This window comes from Nyctereutes procyonoides, unplaced genomic scaffold (genome assembly GCF_905146905.1).
Source record: "Nyctereutes procyonoides isolate TBG_1078 unplaced genomic scaffold, NYPRO_anot_genome, whole genome shotgun sequence".
NCBI classification, from domain to species: Eukaryota; Metazoa; Chordata; class Mammalia; order Carnivora; family Canidae; genus Nyctereutes; species Nyctereutes procyonoides.
This window is the reverse complement of record NW_026575146.1, coordinates 52453538-52476535: the sequence shown is the minus strand read 5'-3', so window position 1 is coordinate 52476535 and position 22998 is coordinate 52453538. Positions and strand designations below refer to the sequence as shown.

General features: G+C 38.9%; 1 protein-coding gene across 3 annotated transcripts in view; it reads right to left on the bottom strand.

Moving 5' to 3' along the window:
- Nucleotides 1-22998, bottom strand: part of CEMIP2 (cell migration inducing hyaluronidase 2) — an 81271-nt gene that overhangs the window by 28991 nt on the left and 29282 nt on the right. For all 3 annotated transcript variants that reach the window (XM_055311069.1, XM_055311068.1, XM_055311070.1), the window contains exons 5-15: nt 21562-21731; nt 16556-16744; nt 14640-14809; nt 13022-13231; nt 12515-12720; nt 12296-12365; nt 8829-8957; nt 7476-7564; nt 3037-3168; nt 1668-1703; nt 862-1017 (exon numbers count right to left, since the gene is read on the bottom strand). In XM_055311069.1, the coding sequence (XP_055167044.1) occupies nt 862-1017; nt 1668-1703; nt 3037-3168; nt 7476-7564; nt 8829-8957; nt 12296-12365; nt 12515-12720; nt 13022-13231; nt 14640-14809; nt 16556-16744; nt 21562-21731 (1557 nt within the window). The remainder of the gene's footprint in view (nt 1-861; nt 1018-1667; nt 1704-3036; nt 3169-7475; nt 7565-8828; nt 8958-12295; nt 12366-12514; nt 12721-13021; nt 13232-14639; nt 14810-16555; nt 16745-21561; nt 21732-22998) is intronic.

The following is a 22998-nucleotide window of genomic DNA, read 5'->3' as shown; positions in this document are numbered from 1 at the left end:
CTTCTGCCACCGAGCACTGCTCTGTCCCTCAAATAGCAGCCTCGTTGGCCCACGCCCCTGACCTGTCCTAGCCCCGTGGCCACATACAGAGTACAACTCTAAGGGAGTGGGTGTTTGATGCATTCTGGCAGTAGCTCTAACATGAGACCTTTAAAATATGAGTTTTTCTCTATCTGTGTTTCTACAAGTAAAATGAGGACAACTCCAAACTTGGTCTCAGAACTAAGGTATGGATTAATTAGTTAATAGTTCCCTAAAAGCTCTGAAGAATCTTTCTGGTGGGAAGTACTGTTTTAATGACTGTGATTATTTTGACAGAAAACATGCCAAGAGTCTACTCCGTACAACAGAAACACTGGTAATTAGATGGCCGTGGTTAGGGTTTGAGTCAGCTTTGGCATTTACCAACTCTTATTTTCTAGGAGTCTTTTCAATAGGTTATTTCCTTTTTCCAGGGGCTATTTCTGCAAACCTATCTCACAAATAGAGGCCAAAGTGACCTAATGTCATACTTCATAGTTTGGCCAATTTCCTGTGGCTCAAAAAGAAGAAAACCAAAATAATCGGCAGCTACTAGAAGACCTCGTGTAAGGAATGAAAAGAGACAGCTTCCTATGGGATACAATTGATAATGAAACCTATAAAGCATCTGGTAGCTAATGCTCCAGAGTTCCAGAAGATAATATACACAATTGCAATAGTAATAATACCAAAAATAATAATAGTGGCAATTGGATAAGGCGGGAAAAGTGTCACAATGGGAACCAATCCATCCAACATTAATTACTACAGAAACTTCCACAAGGGTTAGGTTTTCATTTATTGTTCAAACTAACAGTCCACTGCTAAACCACTGCTTACCTGTTCCTAGGTAAGGTCCGGGGCTTCTGGTCTATTCCTCCAGTGCCTACGTACTTGTTCTGACCACCCTGAAAGCCGTAATTCCTGCTCTCCCCAACAAAGAGAGATTCGGATACCTCCTGGCTGGAGCCTTCATCACTTGGGAAGCTTCCATCGCTGTAAAAGTGAGTATAACCATTACACTCCTCTCCATGAGATTTAAATTCATCCTCAGATAAAGGCAAGCTATAGCTTAAAAGCTAAAAGTTTTCCAAGCAGCCAGGAGCTTTCTCTAATACATATTATCATCAAGAAGTCCTTCTAAACTGTGAACGTACATATAAATTAATAATACATGGTTTGCAGGTTAAACAGACGAAAATGCATCTAGCATCAACAATTGATTATTTTCGTCTCCAGCAACAGCAATGCACATGGGCGAATGAACTTGCCCTGAGTCTAACAGTTCGAAGACAAGTATGTCTAAGACAGCGGCCCAAATAACTGTTGTCCGGAGACAAATATGGGGCAAAAAGGTCTTAAAGATCACTGCAACATCAGACCAGCTTCTAAGAAAGAAATTAATATATTCCCAACCTTTATTCTGTTCTTCTCGAGTGTTATCTTTTAAGCAAAAAATCTGACGGTGCTACCTTTCTTTGGAATTCCAGCTAATATTAACCTCTGACTTTGGTATTATGCTAATATAATGATATAACGTTCCTATGTGTGATTAAAAAAACAAAAACAAAAACAAAAGAAACACAGGCTATTTTACCTTACATCTTTAAAATAATCAGATAAGTATTTTTAAAGTGATTACAAACCTGGCAAAGGTCAGTCCTATTCCATTATCTGCAAATCTATAAGAGAAAAGAGAATAAAAGAACGTTAATTTACCACCTCAAAAAAAAAAGAATAAAATAAAATAAAAATAAAATTTACCACCTCATATAACAAGAGATAATTTTTCTCAATATTCAGTTTTTAGGAAACCCAGGAGGTTCCGATGTTTACTCTCCAAGACCACAGAATGTGTTTCATTTCCCAATAGCTAAAAGCACAGCCTTCACAGTGAAGGCACCTGGTTCAAATCTAGGCTTTGATGATCAACGGCCACATGACCCAGAATGACCTTGGGCAAGCTACTCAACCTGACTCTCCCTCAGTTTGCTCACCTAGAAGTTGAAGCAATAACATAACCTTCCTCATCGGATACTCAAGGGCATTAAACATAATAATTAATTCCACCCCTTAGGACAGTTCCCGGCACAGAGTACGTAGCATATAAGTGTAAGCTATAACTATTACTTTTCTAATTATTTCTGAGAAAAACAATTAGATCATGGTACCCTCTTCAAAATGTTCAACGTGAATACCCAAGCTACTTCTACAGCTGTAATACAAAACTAATTTTTTGCATGATGAAAGTCAGAGGGGACAGTAAAAATGCCAAGGAGCTAACATCAGTGCCAGCCAGAAAAACACATGTTTTTCTAGGCTCTTGGACACCAAATTTTAACTCAACATACATCAAAATTTCTCCTAAAATTATACAAGTGGGAAAAGAGAAAAAAGTGGGATGCTCACTGCCTCAGATCATGTGAAAACCTAAGTCAACAGCCTTATTAAGGTGGAATTCACAACTTTTGTTTTGAATGGCAGTGGAAGAGCATCAGAAAAACTTCGGAGTTTCCAAAAGGAAAGAAAAAAAAATTCCAGGTAGTTTCAAAATCTTTATTTAGCTCTCTGACATAGACCATGTTTGTTCTATAAAGTTAAATCCCCAGTTTCTGTTCAATCTCATCAGAAAACTCTCGGGTCACCAGACAAGTTCAGTTCCAATAAAAGCAGCAGAATGAGACAATTCCAAACATTTGCAGTCTGTGAACACAAGCATACTTCCTCAGAGCTCACCCTATTAGTAATAATAATGATTCCAGAGGCACCTGGCTGGTTCAGGCAGAAAAACATGCAACTCCTGATCTCAGGGTTGTGAGTTTGAGCCCCATGTTGAGTGGAGAGATTACTAAAAATAAACTTAAAAATATAATAATATCATTCCAGAAAGTACCACTGTACTTTTATATGCTGGGGTTTTTTAAAATTGCCTTAAAACATAAATACATCAAAAAAATAAATAAATAAAAGCATACATCAGTGTCATCAGACAATGACTTTGCAGAGAATACCTACGCGGAATTCTGAACAACAATGTCTCCACCTCTGACCCAAGCTCCGTTGTCATTATTTTTAAAAGAAATGAGCCTGTCAATTAAAGCAGCAACACGTGGTTTTTCAGGGTCTGCATCCTGATGAGGCCTAAATCTTGGGGTTAAAAAAAAAAACAAAAATGAACTTTTTAAAAAAGCATTAGAAGCCAGCTATTTACAATTATAAGCTTACGTGTCAAAAGGCAGGATTTATATTTGACCAAAACAAACAAAATCTTAAGACACAATTTACAAATTCATTATTTATATTTCAGATATTTAAAAAAACTTACATTTATTTATATAAGTTTCCAGAGAACTGCTTTCATAACCTATTTTTTTAAATCAAGTTATACTATAGAACAGGGCACTGCAAAACATTCTAAGCACTAAAACCATTTCAAAACAAACAAAAAAACCCCTCAGACCAGGAAATCTGGCGTGTTTTCACAAATTCTTAAGCTACATGACACTAAACATACTGAATAAATTCATCAGCTATTTCAACATCTATATATGTGAACTAGATTATTTGAATTGTGTGCTGGTGAAATGTTTTAGATACAGATATAAAACTAGTTCAAGATCTTAAAAATGCCTAAATTTAAGACATATTGTATTTAATTAACTTACTAACCACAAAGACTGAATTCTACCTCTTTTATTCTTGTCCTTCTAGAATACTTACAAGTATCTTAATGAAAAGATTAAAAACTTGGTGTCAAAAATTGTCCCGTATAACAAATCGAATAATTAATTCCATAAGGCCACCTATTTTTTTTAAAAAAAGATTCCTATTTTAATCTCACAAAGCTTGGGCACAGGTGGGGAGAGAAACAGCTAGATAGCTTTTAAAAACCAATTCAGCAGTTTGAGATTTTTCAAATATGCGGTCAGCAAATACCATTTGCTCAAATGCCACTACCTTCATTGCTGGCACACAGTAGGTGCTGTGATGGGAGATAAAGCCATGCACAGAGAACAGTAAGTGCAAAGGTCCCTAGGCGTGGGTGACCCTGGCTCATTCAAAGGACGAACAAGTTGGCTGGAGAGTAAAAAGCATGGAACAGAGGATAGAGAGCTGAGCATGTGCCAGGCAAAGATGTGGCTCTTCATTCTAAATGCCGCGGGAAAAGCAGAAGAGCGCCTGGATGTCTCAGTCAGTTAAGCATCTGACTCTTGATTTTGGCTCAGGTCATATCTCAGTGTCATGAGATTAACCCCCGTGTGGGGCTCACACAAAACATGGAGCCTGCTTAAGATTCTCTTTCTCCCTCTCCCTCTGCCCCTCCCAACCTTGCACATGCACACATGCTCTCTAAAAAACAAAAATTTAGGATTTATCTTGCATAAGTAAAACTTTGTACCTTTTGGCCATCACCTGCCTATATCCTGCTCCCCCCCAGATACTCACAGCCATTAATCTAGAGATCTGCCATACAGCATAGTGCCTATAGCTATTAACACTCTGTTGTACACTTAAAATTTGCTAAGAGAGTAGGTCTTAGGGTAAATGCTCTTATCACAGAAACATTAAGAAATATTCTTAAAAATTTTTAATGATAACAATAAAGGAGGCAAGAGAAAACTTTGGGAGGTGACAGCTATGTCTATGACCCTGATGATGGTGATGGCTTTATGGGTGTATACCTATCCCCAAACTCCTCCAGTTGTATACATTAAATCTGCACAATTACATGGTAACCATACCTCAATAAAGTAGGTGGATAGATCAATGGATAGATGGATGGATAAATAGATGAGGTAGAAAGTCTTTAGAAACTGGGAGTCAAGGAAGTTATACTAGATTTCACTTTTTTTTTTAAATTAGCTGCTACTTGGTGAAAGGATTGTAGACAATGGACCACAGGAGACTAGTCTGGCAAGGACTACATCCACCCTTAGACTGTATATATAACCCCTTACACTAAATAGCTCTGACCTAAGGGGTGAAAAGTCTAACTCTGGGCCACCACCCACTTTCCAGCATCGTGGTTGCTGCCAAACAGGTTTGCAGTCATTACATAATAGCATGCCAGTGGAAAGTTGTGGAAAGAAAACTATACAATGTTCTTAAAGAAAGCCAAAAAAGGTATCATAAAGCAACACTGATTTTCTGCTGCAGCCATCTTGTCTTCTCTGAAATTCCTATCCATATAAATCAACTGTTGACCACTTGCTTGGATACTCTTTATTTTCAACCTCCTGATGTATAGATGATAGATAACTTTCCCAATTTTTCATCATGCTTATCTATAAGCAGCTTTAAGCAAACTTTTCAATCTCCCTTAATTGTCCTTGGCTTTAAACACTAGTTGGTTTTCATGTTCTTTCATTCCTTTGGATGAAATGTCCCAATCTCAAACCAAGAGTCTTGGGTAATAATTTCCCATCTTTGGATGCCTTTAGTTTCACATCTTGAAGGCACAAGGAAAGACTCATCTGATTAACAGTTGAGTCAACTTCCCCTTTGTTGAACAGACTAAAGATCTCTGAATCCCATGAGCCTGATGTTTAAATCATGGGCTGGCTTATTACTCATTGTGTTTGAGTTTTATCATTTTTACTCATGTCTGGACTGCATGAATGCATGTGGGCAAAGTCTACACATTAGTTTATACAAAATTAAATGTATACACCAGCTGCCAAATGTCTTGTTACTCATCTCCTATAATCAGTTCTTTTCAATAACAACTTCCAAATGGACTCTAATTCCCAATATGTATACATTTATAAACTGGCAAGAGGAATAAGAGCAGAGAAAAAATTACCATTATCATAATATATACACATACCCAGTAAAGAACTTCTCAGGCCAATATGGATAAACTGTTTTATTGTCAAGTCTAATTAATTCTGAATTAATTCAGAATTCTAATGAACTCTGAAATATATATTCTCATCCATCCACTCATACACACATACAGAATTTTTTAAAGCAGGGAAGAGAGTCAACTGTGTTGTATTTGAGAATCTTTCTGTTAATACTAGGCCAAGTACACACTATTAATTCTACCAGTTAAAATAACCTCTTAAAGGCAACTGTGTGCTTGCAGCAAAGCTTTCTTTGTTTACCAGTTCATATGCTCTTCTTGGTTCCTGGTTGGTTGTTATCTCTATGCTCCTGGCTCAGTGGTTGACTATCTGCCTTCAGCTCAGGTCGTGATCCTGAGGTCCTGGGATCGAGTCCCACATCAGACTCTCCACAGGGAGCCTGCTTCTCCCTCTGCCTATGTCTCTGCCTTTCTCTGTATCTTTCATGAATAAATAAATAAGATCTTTTTTAAAAAGTTTATCTCCTATTTACACATTTCATATCTTACTCAGCTATTCGGTATCTAGTAACTTCTGTTTTATTTAAATAATGTCCCTAGTTCCTTGGCTTCTCAAATGCCATCTGACTGTTGCTTTAACATATTTCAGGCTCAACTTGACCTTTAGGAGTCCTGGTGAGCAATTTTACTCACTGTACTTTGCCCAGTTTTCTCCTGACCTCATGCCTTATTACTGTGTTGCAAGAATCCTGCCTGGCACTTAAGTGGGCTTACCAGCCTACAGTGTGGCTCTTATCTTATTCCCTTGTGAACAACAGGGCCTGGCGTCTTTTCCTAAATGCCTATCAACAAAGCCTCTTAAATTTAGCACCCTTGCAAAACTAGAAGTTGGTCAGTCAACTTGCAGTATCAGAAAATAATACAAATGCATTTTCTGCTGAACAGGACTTGAAGTTGCTATCTTTTCCAGAAACTTTTATTTCCATTGGAGACATGTTATTTATTTTGGCTCTTATTTAGCACGTAAGAGAACGTTGTTGAAATGTTCCCCCTGTTCGAACCACATCTTGTGGTTATAATAGAGCCCAGCAATGATGGGACTCTGGGACAATAAACAACTGAACCAAAGTAGCTTGTTCATCAAGTTCAAGATTTTTCCTGTGGAATACATTCAATGCAATGTTCCATTCTGACCACTGACAATAACTTCTACGTGACTTGGTTTTAAGGAATTACACGAAAACTCTTAGCTCAGTTTTTTGTTGTTTTGTTTTGTTTTATGATTAGCTCATTTTTCAATGAACCATGTTCTACTTTGGGCCAAATGTAGACCCTGTTTTCAACACCTCTCCTTTTTCTTTCTCCTTCTGCATATCTCTCTAACATCAACTGACAACGGGGGGGGGGGGGGGGGGGATGGAGAAAGCATGGACCTTGGCATCTCAGTAAGATTTTATAACAAACCAACCAACCAGCCATAGGATCTAGAACAGCAGGAAAATAAAAAATGTTTTTCCAAGAGCTTCCAGCAAACTTTGAAAACTTCAGTTTAAATGTGTTACTGTCAAAGAGAGCACAACGGCTTAACTCAGGAAGTTTTGCTTTAGCAAGATATGGCCAGAGAGTGAGGTAAAAGGATGAGCTCTACCTTGCACTGTTATCCAAACAGAGGTATTCTCTTGGGTCTGTAGCACTAGCGTTGGTCGTTTTGACACCCTTGTCAATAAATAAGCCAGCCTGGAAGATATAATGGACTGAAATGAGTATGAATCCTAAGTTAGATCTACACACACACACACACACACACACACACACACACACACACACATCCAAATGGTACTCAACTGGCAGTAAGAGAGACGTGACTGACCTCTACTATATACAGATTTGGGTAGCACGAGCAACCAAAGCAGAAGGGTCAGGTTGCTGTATTTATGGCTGATCCAAAGATGACAGGTTATTCTCAGAAGATTCCAAGGGCTCTGTTTCCCTTGGCTATAAAGTATCATTCTGGAGAGTCAGTCCCAAATTAAACAAGATAAAAACCTAATCATCCACTCATTATTTAGATCTAATATTCTTATAATTAATAGAATAGATTAATACGTGTCCTCATGGTACATTGCACATTAAAAAGTAATTAGAATGAAATGTTTTTTATACCACTATAATTAGAAAATTTTGAGGATTTCTACTTTGAAGTGCTAATCTCTCAATAATTGTTAGCCTTAATCAACTACTCGGCTCACAAAAATCATAATTCTGACTAAGGATTTTTATTCTCTCATGTCTTCAAGTGATCCTAAGCTTTTCAAGTTATAGCACACTTACGTTTTTAAAGTATCCTCTCAGTATCATAAACGGAAAGGATTAATTGAACTTTGATGTAGTTCACATCAGAGTAAAGAATCTGGGCATTGTATCATATAATGAAAATATCAAAGTGCCTTCTGAGCACAAAATGAGGCAAATATATTTACCCCTTGAGGGTGGGGATGAATGCTAAATATCATGGAAGCTGGAGTTCCTAAGTGGCCTTTGGTTTACTTGATCTGCATCATTTTAAGTTAGGTCAAATATCATAAATAATGTTTTGCTACATAATTAGTATTAAATGCCCACAAGGACACTCTATCAGCACTATGAACTAAGAAAGGATGCTTCTTAACCCAGAGAAACATATTATTTAATGTACAGATTACTAAAACATAATATTAGTGACTGGAAAGAAGGTGAAAGGGAGGAAGGAACACAGGGATCAAATCCCTCACTACAATTATTCAGATTATATACGTGTGTTGGTAGTTATGCCTGTGGTGTATAAAGGTGATACGTACATAATGCTGAATGTGGAAGGGTTATGGGTCTTTTTTAATTACAAATTCCCTTTTCTGGTGATAAATGTCACCTAAAACCGACATTTCTCACTTGTGTTTCTCAGCATTCCATCCTTCACCCTGGAAATCATATGAACTGATTTTGTTAAAACCTAGGAACCTACCTTAAAACTTGAATGGACCCTGTTGTTATAAAATATACCCAATGGAGTGAGTTCTGGTTTTGCTAAGAGCTGCAATCCACTGGATTCCCCAGTAGGTTCCTTGTGGAATAAATACCATATTCCAGCATCCTGTCATTAAAAGAGCAAGATCATTAACAGCCTTACTTTATAATGCCACTCTATGAAACATGCTCAATAAACATGCTTCATAAGCAAAGTGAAATCTTTTTAACACTAATTTTTCATTGTTTCGGGTTCAGAGTGGACTATAAAAGCTGTGCACTCACCTAGCACCCTCAAAGCCATTATAATCAGGCTTTTAAAAAAACAAACTTAACTCTGCTTATGGTATTGGATAGAAGTAATTGGCTGACACCAAAACTCATTTTCAAAATATAACTCTCCATCATCATCTACAAAAGTTATGCAGAATTAGAACCAAACAAGCATGTCTGCCTTCCATGTGACCCGGACAGCACGGCCTTTTAGCAATATGAGTGTTTTTCTGTTTACCTCCAAACCTGATCAAGATGAGTCATACTCATTAAACAACTATCCACCAACACGCAGAGCTCACTGACTTCTTTCAAACAACTCCAATGCCCTTCCTGTCCCAAGGCAAATTTTTGCCAAAGAGAAAAAACCACCACACGCATGAATCAGGACGCTGTCTCAGTCTGGATCCTGTCTGTTCAATTTCAGTATTACTGACCTTAACAGGAACAGCACAACAGTTTAAAATTTTCTGACTCTCAAAATGAGATATAAAAATCAAAATTAGTGGTCTTAAACCCCACAACTGTTTTACTTTACATCTTAATTAAAAACCAGCCCAACTCTAAAAACAACTAGACATGATAGAACTGAGTGAATAGGTTGTTCAAACTTAAACGTAAGTCCAAAAGTGTGCCATACATTCATATTCAGCAAACATTAATTTAGTACCCACTCTGTGCCAGGTGGACAGTAAGGCTATTCTCAAAGAATTCATGGTCTGATGGGAAATACAGAGACAACTAAAATATATGTATTAGGTATTACATTAATTGTAACACACAAAGTTTTTTTGAGGCATAGAGAGATGAATTGTGGAAAGCGTATACATCCACACACCAAAATGAATGCAGTATTTAACATTTTTCCATGATAAAGGTTGAGAGATGGGTCTTAATAAAACAAACTATCGGGCAGCCCCGGTGGCGCAGCGGTTTAGTGCCGCCTGCAGCCCAGGGTGTGATCCTGGAGACCCGGGATCGAGTCCCACGTCGGGCTCCCTGCATGGAGCCTGCTTCTCTCTCTGCCTGTGTCTCTGCCTCTCTTTCGCTCTCTCTCTGAATGAATGAATGAATGAATGAATGAATGAATGAATAAATAAATAAATAAATAAATAAAACAAAACAAAACAGAACTATCTTGAAAAAATGTGTTTGCCACCTTTACTCTTTGGGGCACAAAACAGCACAGATGAAGACAGATGAGGCTCCACAGCACAGCCCTATAAGCTGAGGGTAGGGCGAACCCTCCCAGGATGAAATGGAGTCTGGGGAGGGGGTAGGAGGTGGGGGCAACAGGGGGTAGCAGCTGTTTCCTGTTTAACACTGTGGTGTCAAAACAGGTAAAAGGAGCTTTGTAAAATGCAGTGGAAACGTACAAGAAGAAAGAGTTTGATTTATTTTGGGAGGAAAACCCTTGCCAAAACATGAGTTCTGCTGGAACAGTTTTTCTAGAAAGAAAAGAAAGAACTCACAGAATGAAAAGGAAGAAGAACGAATATAAGATGGAAAACGAAAGACATGCTTTCTTCATGTCTCACATGAGCCCCAAGAAGGGTTGCTGGCAACCTCACCTCACATTTTTTTTTTCATAAACTATTCGCAATGTGCTTTCATCTTCAACCCATGACTTCTGAAACAAGCTGAAAGGAACCTCTGCTCTGGCTGCTCATTTGAAATGTAATGCAGATCAGAAGACGATCCCAGGGTAAAACTGCAAATCAAACCCCGGCCATCTTGGCCCCAAAAGTCATCTCCTAATTAGAAACTCTCAACACAAACCCAATAGAGGCTCAAAAAACATTTGGCCAAAAAATGAATGGACAGAAACCTGAAATGATTAAATGTCTAGCTCTCTGGCCTATTTTTTTTTAAAGATTTTATTTATTTATTCATGAGAGACACAAGGAGAGAGAGAGAGGCAGAAACACAGGCAGAGGGGAAGCAGGCTCCGCGCAGGGAGCCCAATGTGGGACTCGATCCCGGGTCTCCAGGATCACGCCCTGGGCTGAAGGCGGCGCTAAACAGCTGAGCCACCCGGGCTGCCCTCTCTGGCCTGTTAAGTAAAGATTTTGTGCTTTATGTCTTTAAGGAAAATCACAGGTGTGAACTCCACCATTACCCACTGATGCCTGTATTCTGGAAGAAATACTCTCTTCCACTAATCTTTTACTTGGTCCTGGGAAATAATGCTAGGTGTCTCTTTTCTTTTAAAACTTTTAATAGCCAGAATATATAAATATGGATATTTAGGGGTTGCTGCAAAGCTCATATCTCTGTACTATGGTTTTCAGCACTGATATAATCATAATAGTTTAACGTCTTCAAGATTCACTTTTATATGATAAATTAACAGCTTTGAATCACACTCAATTATACATGTAAATCTCCCCAAGCTTCTCCAGGAGACATTTCTGCCATCCCAAAATAGTTCATTTATTAAGTTATTCTTGTGTGCATGTCTCTGAAATAATTCAAAGCACCGAGTTAATGTAAGGCACATAGTTGAGTTTAGCTGCTTTACCAAGGAGATGAAGCGTCCAAGTGTGGATGATCCCTGCATTTAACAAAAAAATGTACACTTGACAAGAACGACCGCTGTCATAATGTTCTACAGAACAATCCATTCCCCTAAAGAAAAGCCAAGGTTTTCTTTGTTCATCAAAATTAAAAACTGAAATGATTAGGCCATGCCTGACTTGAATATGAGGAGCCAGAAAGATTGCACATGATCCACTAAAAACACACTCTGAGGGGATCCCTGGGTGGCTCAGCAGTTTGGCACCTGCCTTTGGTCCAGGGCACGATCCTGGAGTCCCAGGATCAAGTCCCGCGTCAGGCTCCCGGCATGGAGCCTGCTTCTCCCTCTGCCTGTGTCTCTAACATGAATAAATAAATAAAATCTTTAAAAAAAAAAAAAAAAACACACTCAGAGTATGACAACCCCACACATTAGCCCACCTCTTTTCCCCCACTTGGCACCTGTCTTACCTCACTCATAAACACTAACTGGCGTGAAGGACATAAAAGAAACAAAAGAACCATCTCAACCATATCCTGCTTTCAGTGAAATAAGCAGTAGCAGAAACCACCGCCATCGTGAGTTAGACCGCCACACGTTACATCACGTCCATATAAACCAGAATACTTATAAACAGGAAAACAAAACAATGGAAAGCATTTAATATTACTTACCTGTGAGCCCGCAGCTGCGTTACTAATCAGGTGATTGTTGGGATGCGCAATCCAGAAAGTCGAAACGGCCCTGCAAGGCATTTTTTAAGGTGATTCAAACATTAGTCATGAAAAAATCCTGCCCACTAAAAAAACCTTCCCCCAAAATGTCTTCCGTCCCCCCCAGAGTCAAAGGCCTGGAGCATCACACATGTGCTTTGCTCTGTGCCGGCCACTCACATGCAGTCCGTGGCGGGCACAGGGACGTAATTCCCAAACACTTTGTCTCGCATGGTGGTGCACATGGAATTATTCCTATCGGTTGGGAGCAGGGTGCCGGGTTTGGTCAGAAGCCCCAAATTGTGGAACAAAATATTTCTCTGTTCAACGCCGTCTTCCAAAAAGAAACAATGACCCAGCGTGTCAAATCCAATGGTGTCTTTAATCTGCAGAAATACAAGTGTACGATGTCATTGGTAATGTGACTGGCAGTGGTTTAAGTGACAAGTACTGTCCAAGTAGCACGCATAGGACACACGCAGAAACACTGTCATCGTAACTGAAGGGGCAAAGCCGGATATCAGGTTTTAACCATCTCTGAATAGAGAAAAACACCAGAATTTTCAGTAAAAGGATGGAGAAAGATGTAGTACAATAGCTCACTTATACCACATTGAGAGGTGGTGACAGCGAAGGAGAGTTAATTGGTCTCAACAATATGCGCTAGCAGACAGAGAGGCTCCGTACCAGCAGGCCATTTGTCCCATGCACGGTGATGCACCGTGAGAAGCTGTGATGAATAGAGAGGCCATCCACGAACGTCGCGGGGCTGTACCCCCCCTTGTAATCCACATCTCCGCACAGGTGAAAATGAACAGGATACCGCCCCAGCTCCTGCTGACCCATGTGTTTCAATTCCACATAAGAAAGATGGACGGAGGTGAAGTTTTTCCTTATCTATAAGACAAGATAACCGAAATCAAACCAACACTCTGAAATATTCAAGTAGAAAAAAAATATACACACACACACACACATAGAGAGAGAGATATATATATGTATGTATGTATATAGTTCTAATAGAAAATGTCTAAAGGAGAATATATATTAAAATATTTCTTTTCTGTGGCACCTGGGTGGCTCGGTTAGGCATCTGCCTTCAGCTCAGGTCCTGATCTCTGAGTCCTGAGATGGGAGCCCCTCGTCAGGCTCCCTGCTCAATGGGGAATATGTTTCTTGATATTCTTCTGCCCCCTCCACCAAATAAATGATTAAAATCTTAAAAAAAAAATAAAAATTTCTTTTCTTTGCTACCTTGCTTTCCTGGATGTCCAGTTACTGATTTAGCAAATCCTTCCTTTTTTTTCCAAAGTAGTCTCTATGCCCAATGAGACTTGCACTCACGACCCTGAGATCAAGAGTTGCATGTTCTACTGACTGAGCCAGTGAGGCACCCAGCAAATGCTTCTCAACCTAAGTGAATACTTTAAAGAGCCATAAAAATAGCCTCTAATTAGTAATAAAAGGAAATGTAACCAGGAAAGCTATAGAAATGATTTCTATATATGTAAAGTGTTTTTGGTTCATTCAAATATTTTGGTCATTTCCGGTCTTGTCTTGTTCTTTTATTTCTATGAACTCCACCACAGTTTGATAAATAGTTATGTGTAAATCCTCCCTCAATGTTTTCATTAGCACATATTATTTACTTCAGCTCTTTTTAAAAATGTCTCTGTGATCCACAATTTAAACATTCTATTTTTAAACACTGGATTTTTAATCATACTACTAAAAACAAAGGAATAACACTGACCAACATTTCATTAAACAATATAACAGAAATGCTGCTAACAACCATAACCTATTCAGTGCACAAAAACTGATTTTAAAAAAACATGTAGCCAAAATGCAGGCCAAAAATCCAGTTAGTACAGTGCAATGCTTCCCATATAGTAACTGCTCAGTAGTTTTATAGAATAAAAAACTGCATACAAAAAATATTTTGACAGATATTTTGGATGTATATATTGTTGCTGCTTATTCTTTAATAATATGAAGTTTTAAAAAGAATCATCGATCTTTTCAGAGACTGCATGAAAGGACACCAAGAGTCTTTGGTTGTAACTGGTTCTTCCCAACATGAACTGATTTAATTCTTCATGGGACAAAATGGTTTAACTACAGGTTGAGGTCAACTAAATGAAGAGATAACTCTTTTAACTATGCAAAATCTCCTCGCTGACATTGAATAGAAAAATAAAATATGATTTCTTTTTAATACCCAGATATAGCTCATTCCAAAACTTGAAAGTTTTCACAAATGTGTATTTAGCAACTAAGGAACTCATTAAATCTTTTTGCCTACCATGACATGTCCCCCAAAGGTATCATAATCAAAGAACTGGCACTGGTTTCCAGCATAGCATGAGTCCTCCATTTCTCCTCGAATTAGAATATTCCGGGTGAGAATTCCAACCTCTGCTCTCATGTCTACACCATCAATGATCTCACCCATGTGCAGGAACTGGGGGGCTTCTGATTGATGTGGGCAAGAGACAAAAATATTTTTTAAAAGAACACATGAAAAATATCACAAAGACAGTCCTTTTCATTCTGCAACTCTAAGATACTATCAAAATTTATTGTCTGCTTCCAATTCCTAATACCTCAGAATCACAGACTATAAGGAAGCAAAGATTTTAAAGATTATTTACTCTAACCACTCACTCAATGTCAAAATTACACAGAGACAGAGAGGTTAATCCTCTCCTGAATGGCACCAATATTCTGGAATCTACCTAAGTATTCTCTCTCTCTCTCTCTCTCTCTCTCTCTCTCTCTCTCTCTCGATCCTGTCCATACCATATGCTCTTGTTCTAATCCCAAGGACACATGAAGAACCAAGTCCATAGTGAATCCAGAAAAATGGATGGTTTTGTAGATGTTGATAATGAGGTATCCAGTTATTGCTTTTACTTCAAAGCTAAAGTAATATGCATTTAAATATTAACAGTACAAATATTACCATTCTTTCTCTCCTACTTTTTAGTATCAGTATAGTATATTACTATAGTATTTAGTATTAGTATACATATTAGTTTGTATTCTTTTAAGTTTCCACCTTTTTTGGATGACTAGAAACACTTTTAATAATAAGCTTTTCTCTGATGTTTTTAATATATAAACTCAGGAAGGAAAAATACAAATAAATCAAGCAGTTAAGACCATGGGAGATTCATTATCATGTAGACTTGTTAACAAGAGTGGGAATTTCCAAACAAAATTAATGCCAGATGGTAACATAGTGGTTTTGGGTTTTGTTTCCTTCTTATGCTCTATATTATCAAGAAGGAAAAGTACCACTCTGAATGAAGCACAGAGATAAAGTGCCAAGTGAGCCAACTGTCCAATTTTTTTTAAAGCAAAAATTCTTTCCGTTAAACTACAAAGCTCTCAATTACCCATGAGTGTGTGCTATGAAAGTTACTATCAACTCTTTTGTTTTATCAATTTTATATCATTTTGAGTACAGAAGGAAGGGAGACAATGTAATAAATGAAATGCATAATAAATTCCACAAGTCAGGCAACATACAAACGAGCTTTGCCTATTACCTGGCTCAGTTTAAGTACCTGGTAAATATCAGCCATTCTTCCTAAACACACCTTACAGTATGGATCTCACTGCATATTGCTTCCCCTCAAAAAATATATGATTCAAGATTATGATAAAAATGTAGTCTATAAACATACCTTTCTGGTTCTATTTTAAATATTAGTGAGATCTATATATTTGCCAAGGCAGTAGGCACTCAAAAATCATGAGTTTTTTTTTTAATTACGAAGAAGAAAGATTTCTATTTAAATATCAATCAGAAAATAAATAAATAAATAAATAAATAAATAAATAAATAAATATCAATCAGTTGGTAATTGGGATTATTATTTGTTAGCACAAATTAGTAAGAAACAAGTTGGATAGGATCTTAGGGGGAAAAAATCCATCTAGTCCATACCTTTTTATTTTGTATTTTTAAACAAAGCAACAGCACAAAAACACTGATTTGCCTGCTACATATCATTCACAGCAACCCTACTGCTTTACTAACTACTCTTTATCTAACATTCTCTGGGATCTAGTGTTCAAAGCACCCCACTGCTAAGATCTTCAATATCCAGATGATAATGAGGATGTTGATGGTGATGATACTTTGGCCTTGGGGTAGGGAGAGGGGAGGGGGGATAGTCTAGGAATCAAATGGCAAAAAAACAAGTCTGATACCTTTGACTTTGACCTGGAAGCGGTTGCACTCAGGACAGGGGAGCAGAGTGAACTCCTCTGCTTGGTACATAGAATAGTCTGTGCTTGCAACCACAATCTGGTCTCCAGGGTTCCAACTACTAACGTCATCCAGCAGATGAAGCTTCACTCCATCCACCACCTCCACCCGGAAACCTGAAAGAGAAACACCTACACCAAAAAGCAAGAAAGAAAATGATGCATTAGTAGGCATTTTCCCCCCTAAAATCAACCTCCTCCCTGACCCACAAATCAAAAGTTAAGACAGATGCAAGCCAGTAGATTTCTAACAGTGTTAACCATGTGCCAGTCATTCTGCAGATACTAATGATAAGAAGATGAACATGGACATCCCTGAGCTCCAGGATAGAGAGCCCCAAGTTCCCCTAACCAGACGGGACATGAAATGTCACGTCAACAACTCTCCTTTTATAATTTTGAAGAAGGCTCTCGATTTCCAAATCTCTCACTGTACTTCAACTCAGTGCCATAATACTGGGTGCCTGGGTGGCTCAGTCAGTGAAGCATCTGCTTTGGGCTCAGGTCATGATCCTGGGGTCCTGAGATGGAGCCCCGCACTGGGCTCCCTGCTCAGCAGGGGAGTGGGTTCTCCGTCTCCCTCTGCCCCTCTCCCTGATCATGATCTCTCTCTCTCTCTCATATTCACTCTCTCAAATGAATAAATAAAATCTTTTAAAAATAAAACTATAAAAATAAATAAATAAATAAATAAATAAATAAATAAATAAATAAATAAATAAATAAAACTATAGTCCTGCTTCCAAGCCATCCTAAAATGCAATAGTGCCAAACACAGAATAGGTCTGTATTCAGTACTCAGTGCTTCAATCTGATCCAAACAGGATGAGAGAACATTAACACACACATACTCTGAAGAATAAAAGTTTGCCAAGGCAAGCTCTTTTCTGTGCCTCTGTTCATGCTTTATTCTTTAGCTACAATGTCCTTCTACTCTTAATTCACCAAGATTCTAACCCCATCTTTTAAAGATCAGGCAAATCCTATTTTTTTTTCATTGACTTATTTAAATAATCTCCACCCAATGTGGGGCTCAACCTCACGATCCTGAGATCAAGAGCCACACACTCTACCAACTGAGCCATCCAGGTGCCCCAAGATCAGGCAAATCTTTAAAGACTTCCCCAACATCCTTGCTGGGAGCAACCTCGTTCTCCAGGATTCTCATCCTAGTGTTCCCTCTGGTATTATTCATCCCGTCCAGTGGGAGAGTAGCTCACTTCCTTGAAAGGTACAGTCACAAGGGCAACACAGCACTCTACCTGCATCCTCACTCTATTTCGTTGTGCAAACTCACAGATGTCTGCTGAAGGGATGAGCATTCCCACTACAATCTGCAATGTCACCCAGAGGCCACAGGACAGTGTCCCTGTCCAGCGCTTCTCCTCTCCCAGGATAACTTCAACTCTGCAGTCTGTGCAACCCAGAGACCACTAATCACTGATCTCTCCTAATGCCTCCTTTCGAAACTCAAACCAGGTTCCCAATTAGGCAGACGAAACCTGAAACGTTGATCCAACATCTCCTTCACTTACTCTTTTATGTGCAACCAAGTGTAGTAGAAGCATTTCCTGCTTCTAAAACATCCGTGATATAATCTGTCATAAACCAAAAGCTGACTTAATGCAAATGTATATGGAAAATGCATATGTAGATGGAAGCCACTTCATAGGAGGGCAGAGGAGAAACATCGCATTCCAAAGGTACCCGTGCTTACAACCATCCTTCCAATTAACCGGCACACTACTCGGGGGGTTGCTTTAATATATATTGACACTTGGGGGGGCACCTGGGTGGCTCAGTGGTTGAGCCTCTGCCTTTGGCTCAGGGCATGATCCCGGGATCCTGGGACTGAGTCCCACACTGGGCTCCCCGCAGGGAACCTGCTTCTCCCTCTGCCTGTGTCTCTGCCTCTGTGTGTCTCTCATGAATAAATAAATAAAATCTTAAAAAAAAAAAAAGATATTAACACTAAGGGTCAATGGCAGGAGGGAAGAGACACATTTCCTCAAGTGAGGGAAACCAAAAAGAGAGAAATTCAGGCAAGGCATGAGGAATACTACAGATATCCTTACTTTCCTGAGCTGACTCTCCTGATTTTAAAAACCTAGCCTGAGCAAGTCTTGGATTCTGTTCCTTGAGATGCCGACCTATCATGCAGTTGTTTTCACAAAGGACCAAAAAAAAAAAAAAAAAAAAAGTAAAGTAGCTTTCTTTTTTTACAGGTTTCTTGCATCCAGATACTAAAGCCTATGATGGGATCTGGTCTAAACAATAATACTAATAATGATGACTCTAATAACTACCACTAATAGTTGCTGGAAGTTCACACACATAATCAATAACTTTTCATCAAAACAGCTTTGAGAGCCAGAAACCACTGTGCACATAGAGATGAAGAAACCAGAAGTCAGGGAGTGCTGCAAGAACTTCTTCCAGCAAAAAACCGCTGGAAATGGCAGACCCCACAATGGAATGCTAATTTAACTCCAGAGCCCAGTTTCCTCATTTCTGTGTTTTTTCGGCCTTCCCAAGAATCAGAACAGGCAGGTTAAGCACAAAGCTAACCAAGAACTTTAGCAGCCATGACAATCACTGCCCAAATTTCCAAATTTAAAAATATATATATATATATATATATATACACACACACACACACACACACACACACATAAAATCTAAAAAATAAATAATTTTTTTCAGAGAATTTTTTTTCTTTCTTTTTTTTTTTAAGATTTTATTTATTTATTTGACACACACTGAGAGAAAACACAAGTAGGGGGAGTGGCAGAGAGAGAGGGAGAAGTAGACTCTTTGCTGAGGAGGGAGCCTGATGCAGGACCCGATCCCAGGACCCTGAGATTATGACCTGAGCTGAAGGCAGAGACACTTCCCTGACTGAGCCACCCAGGCACCCACACACACACACACACACACACACACACAGATAATTTTTCAAAAAATGCTGTTTAAAGAAGAGGACTGCTAGATAAAACAGGTTCAACTTCAAAGAATATTAGAATTTGTTTTTGGTTAAAAAAGAAGTCAGGAGGTTAGATGGGGACAACCTGTATTATTCAATAATTCCTCACCTTTTCCTAGCTTCAAAAGAAAATCCTGCCTAAGATTTCTTCCCATTAACACCAGCAAATTGGAAATATGAAAGGAAATAAGCTCACCCTCCTTGCTTCCTGGAGAGATTTTCCACCTCTTCCAAAAAGTAAGAGTCATTGAGAACACGGGACTCAGTATCCTACGATAGCTAGAATGTACCCTCTTCCAGAAATGAGTAGTCACTGGTTATGTGGAAATGAAAAACAAAATTTTCCACAGAGGAAATGTTGGCTTGAGGTTTGTCAGTAATTATCCTCTGCATGAACCCTTACTGGAAGCAATTCCACTAAACTCTTCATGCAGGACCAAATTCTTGCTAAGAAATGTTTCTCATCCACCTGTGCTTTTGGCCAGAGGCAACCATGATGGGGAAGAAAGAAGTGGTCTTGGAGGCAGAAAGCTGAGCTTCCCCGTCCACAGAGGTACCATCAACTCACCCCAAACCCAGAAGGCTGCTTAGAAGCAACATATGAAAGTCTCTGTTACATACGAGGAACTCTATTTACCTGTTTATTTTAAAGCAGAAGACTTTCTCTAATTACAATGGTACAAAATATACCATTATAACCCAAGTCATGTTTGATCACTGTTAAAATCACTGATACCACATGCTTCCAACGCACACTGTGCTTTTTAAAAACTTCATATTCTTCACATCAGATACCCACAACAGCCCTAAGTGGTAGTTCCTCTCATCATCCCCATTTTTCAGATAAGGAAACTGAGGGTTAGGAAGTTAAAATCACATGCCCACCACCACACAGTAAGTGGAAGAGCTGGGCTACACATTCCGGCACTCTGTCTCCAGAAATCCATCTTGTGACCATATTGCTACCTTGCTGCTCAAAACAGAGGTATGAGCCCTGATCAACCTCTCTGGGTAATAAAGCACTTCTCAATTACTCATTTCACAACAATTTTGGTATACTGTTTGGTTGCAAAGGAAAAGGCGGTAGGCAAGCACAGACAGGAGGCCACCAATCCATAGGTGGCACAAAAAAAAAAAAAAAAAAAAAAAAGTCTGGCAGCAAAGGAGGTAAGTAAACATCCTGAAAGAAACAAGCCAGAGGTACCCCAAATACCCAGTACTAGGCACTATTTGAATAAATGATATTTCTTCTGAAAAGTGAATAAGAACAAAAATTCAGCTGAAGAAAATGTAAAGATATAAGGTAACTATATGAAACATTATCTAAAGAGAGGGAAATAGGTTACAACAAAAATGAACACCAGGGGAATTCTTATATGTAAGATAAAAACGACTAGATTACTTGCACGAAAAAAAACTATCTCTGGATGATAGGGTTAAGGATTAGTTTTTACTTTGTACTTTTCCGTGTTTTCCAATTCGTCTGTAAGATAAATGTCATTAGCTGGATAATCAAAGAAAACCTGCTAAGAAAATGAGAGGTTGGTTTGTACAGCACGTGTGCAAAAGTACTATTTGCTAGCAGGTCTACCTAAGGAGAGGATCCAAAGTACAAAACTATGTTCACAGTCACAGAGATTAACCAAAGGCAGCTCACCCCACCACATCTAGATTGCTTCAACTGGTTCCAAATCCAGGAAACAAATCCATTTCTAACACTTAACCATACTTTATGACTCAAGAATCGAGAACAAAGTCCAGTCGGGAGTAACCGAACTAGAACAGAGCATTCTCCAATCCAACTCTTGGAGTCTACAGGATCAGAGGAGGCAAACCACAGGTTTTGTCTTCAACCAGCTGAGAAATCTAATCAGACTGTCCTCTGACTACAACACCACCTAAAAAAGAACCAGTCTTTCACAGTACTTACCAATGTCTTACAAGGGTCTAAACCACACTTGCTTACCTTCAATCCACTCACTGTAAGCTGTCACAGTGAACTTCTGACCATCCACAGTATGAAATTCTCTTTGGGCAAGTGCCTTCCCTCCACTGCTATGATTTTCATAGTTTCTCACAGATTCATTGCAAGAAGTACTCCCACCATCAATGACACCAACCAAAGCCCACGCTTGCCTAGAAGGAAAAAGAGCACATGCCTTATTTGTCATGGTACCAATCCAGATTCTTTTACTTTTTTATTACTTTTTTCAAAAGATTTTATTTATTTATTCATGAGAGACACAGAGAGAGGCAGAGACACAGGCAGAGGGAGAAACAGGCTCCCTCTGGGGAGCCTGACACAGGACTCGATCCCAACACCCCATGATCACGTCCTGAGCCAAAGACAGATGCTAAAGCACTGAGCCACCCATACACTCCTTTTTATTTTTTTAAAGATTTGTATTTATTTATTTATTTGAAAGAAGGAGAGAGAGAGAGGAAAAGCATGAGAAAGGGGAGGGGCAGAGGGAGAATCCAAAAAAGCCCAAGTCGGAGCTCAATCCCAGGACCCTGGGATCGTGACCTGAACCAAAGGCAGATGTTTAACCGAGACACCCAGGCATCCCATCAACCCAAAACCTTGACACAGATATTATGTCAAGTGCTTCAATTCTTCTATTTCATTTTTATCAATCCCTCTTTTTCCCTGAGGTTGTAAGTCCAAATCTTGACTAAAGTAACTGACGTCACAGAAGGAAATGCACATGGATTTGAAATCCTTGTTTGTCTAGCTCTGTAACAGGTGAAACACGGATGACTGGGACTAAAATGAATCACTGTCTTCCTTCCTCAATACACACCCATTTTATTCACCTATCATTCTGGCCATAAACCCATTTATTTCCCTTCTTTTAAAATGAGTATTGCACGCACCCCAATGTTTACAGCAGTATTGTCTACAATAGCCAAATTGTGGAAACATACCAAGTGTCCATCGACAAATGGATAAAGAAGATGTGGTGTGTATATACAATGGAATATTACTCAGCCACAAAAAAATGAAATCTTGTCATTTGCAAAGACACGGATGGAGCTAGAGAACATTATGCTAAGCAAAATAAGTCAGAGAAAAACAACTACCATAGGATTTCATTCACATGTGGAATTTAAGAAACAAAACAGATGGGGGCGCCTGGGTGGCTCAGCTGGTTAAGCATCTGCCTTTGGCTCAGTTCATAATCCCAGGGTCCTGGGATATAGCCCAATATTGGGCTCCCTGCTCAGTGGGAAGTCTGATTCTCCCTCTGCCCCTCCCCCTGCTTATGCTCCCTCTCTCTTTCTCTCTCTACAATAATAAATAAAATCTTACAAAAAAAAAAAAGAAACAAAACAGATAAACGTAAGGGAAGGGGGAAAAAGAAGCAAACCATAAGAGACCCTTTTTTTTAATTGTATTTTA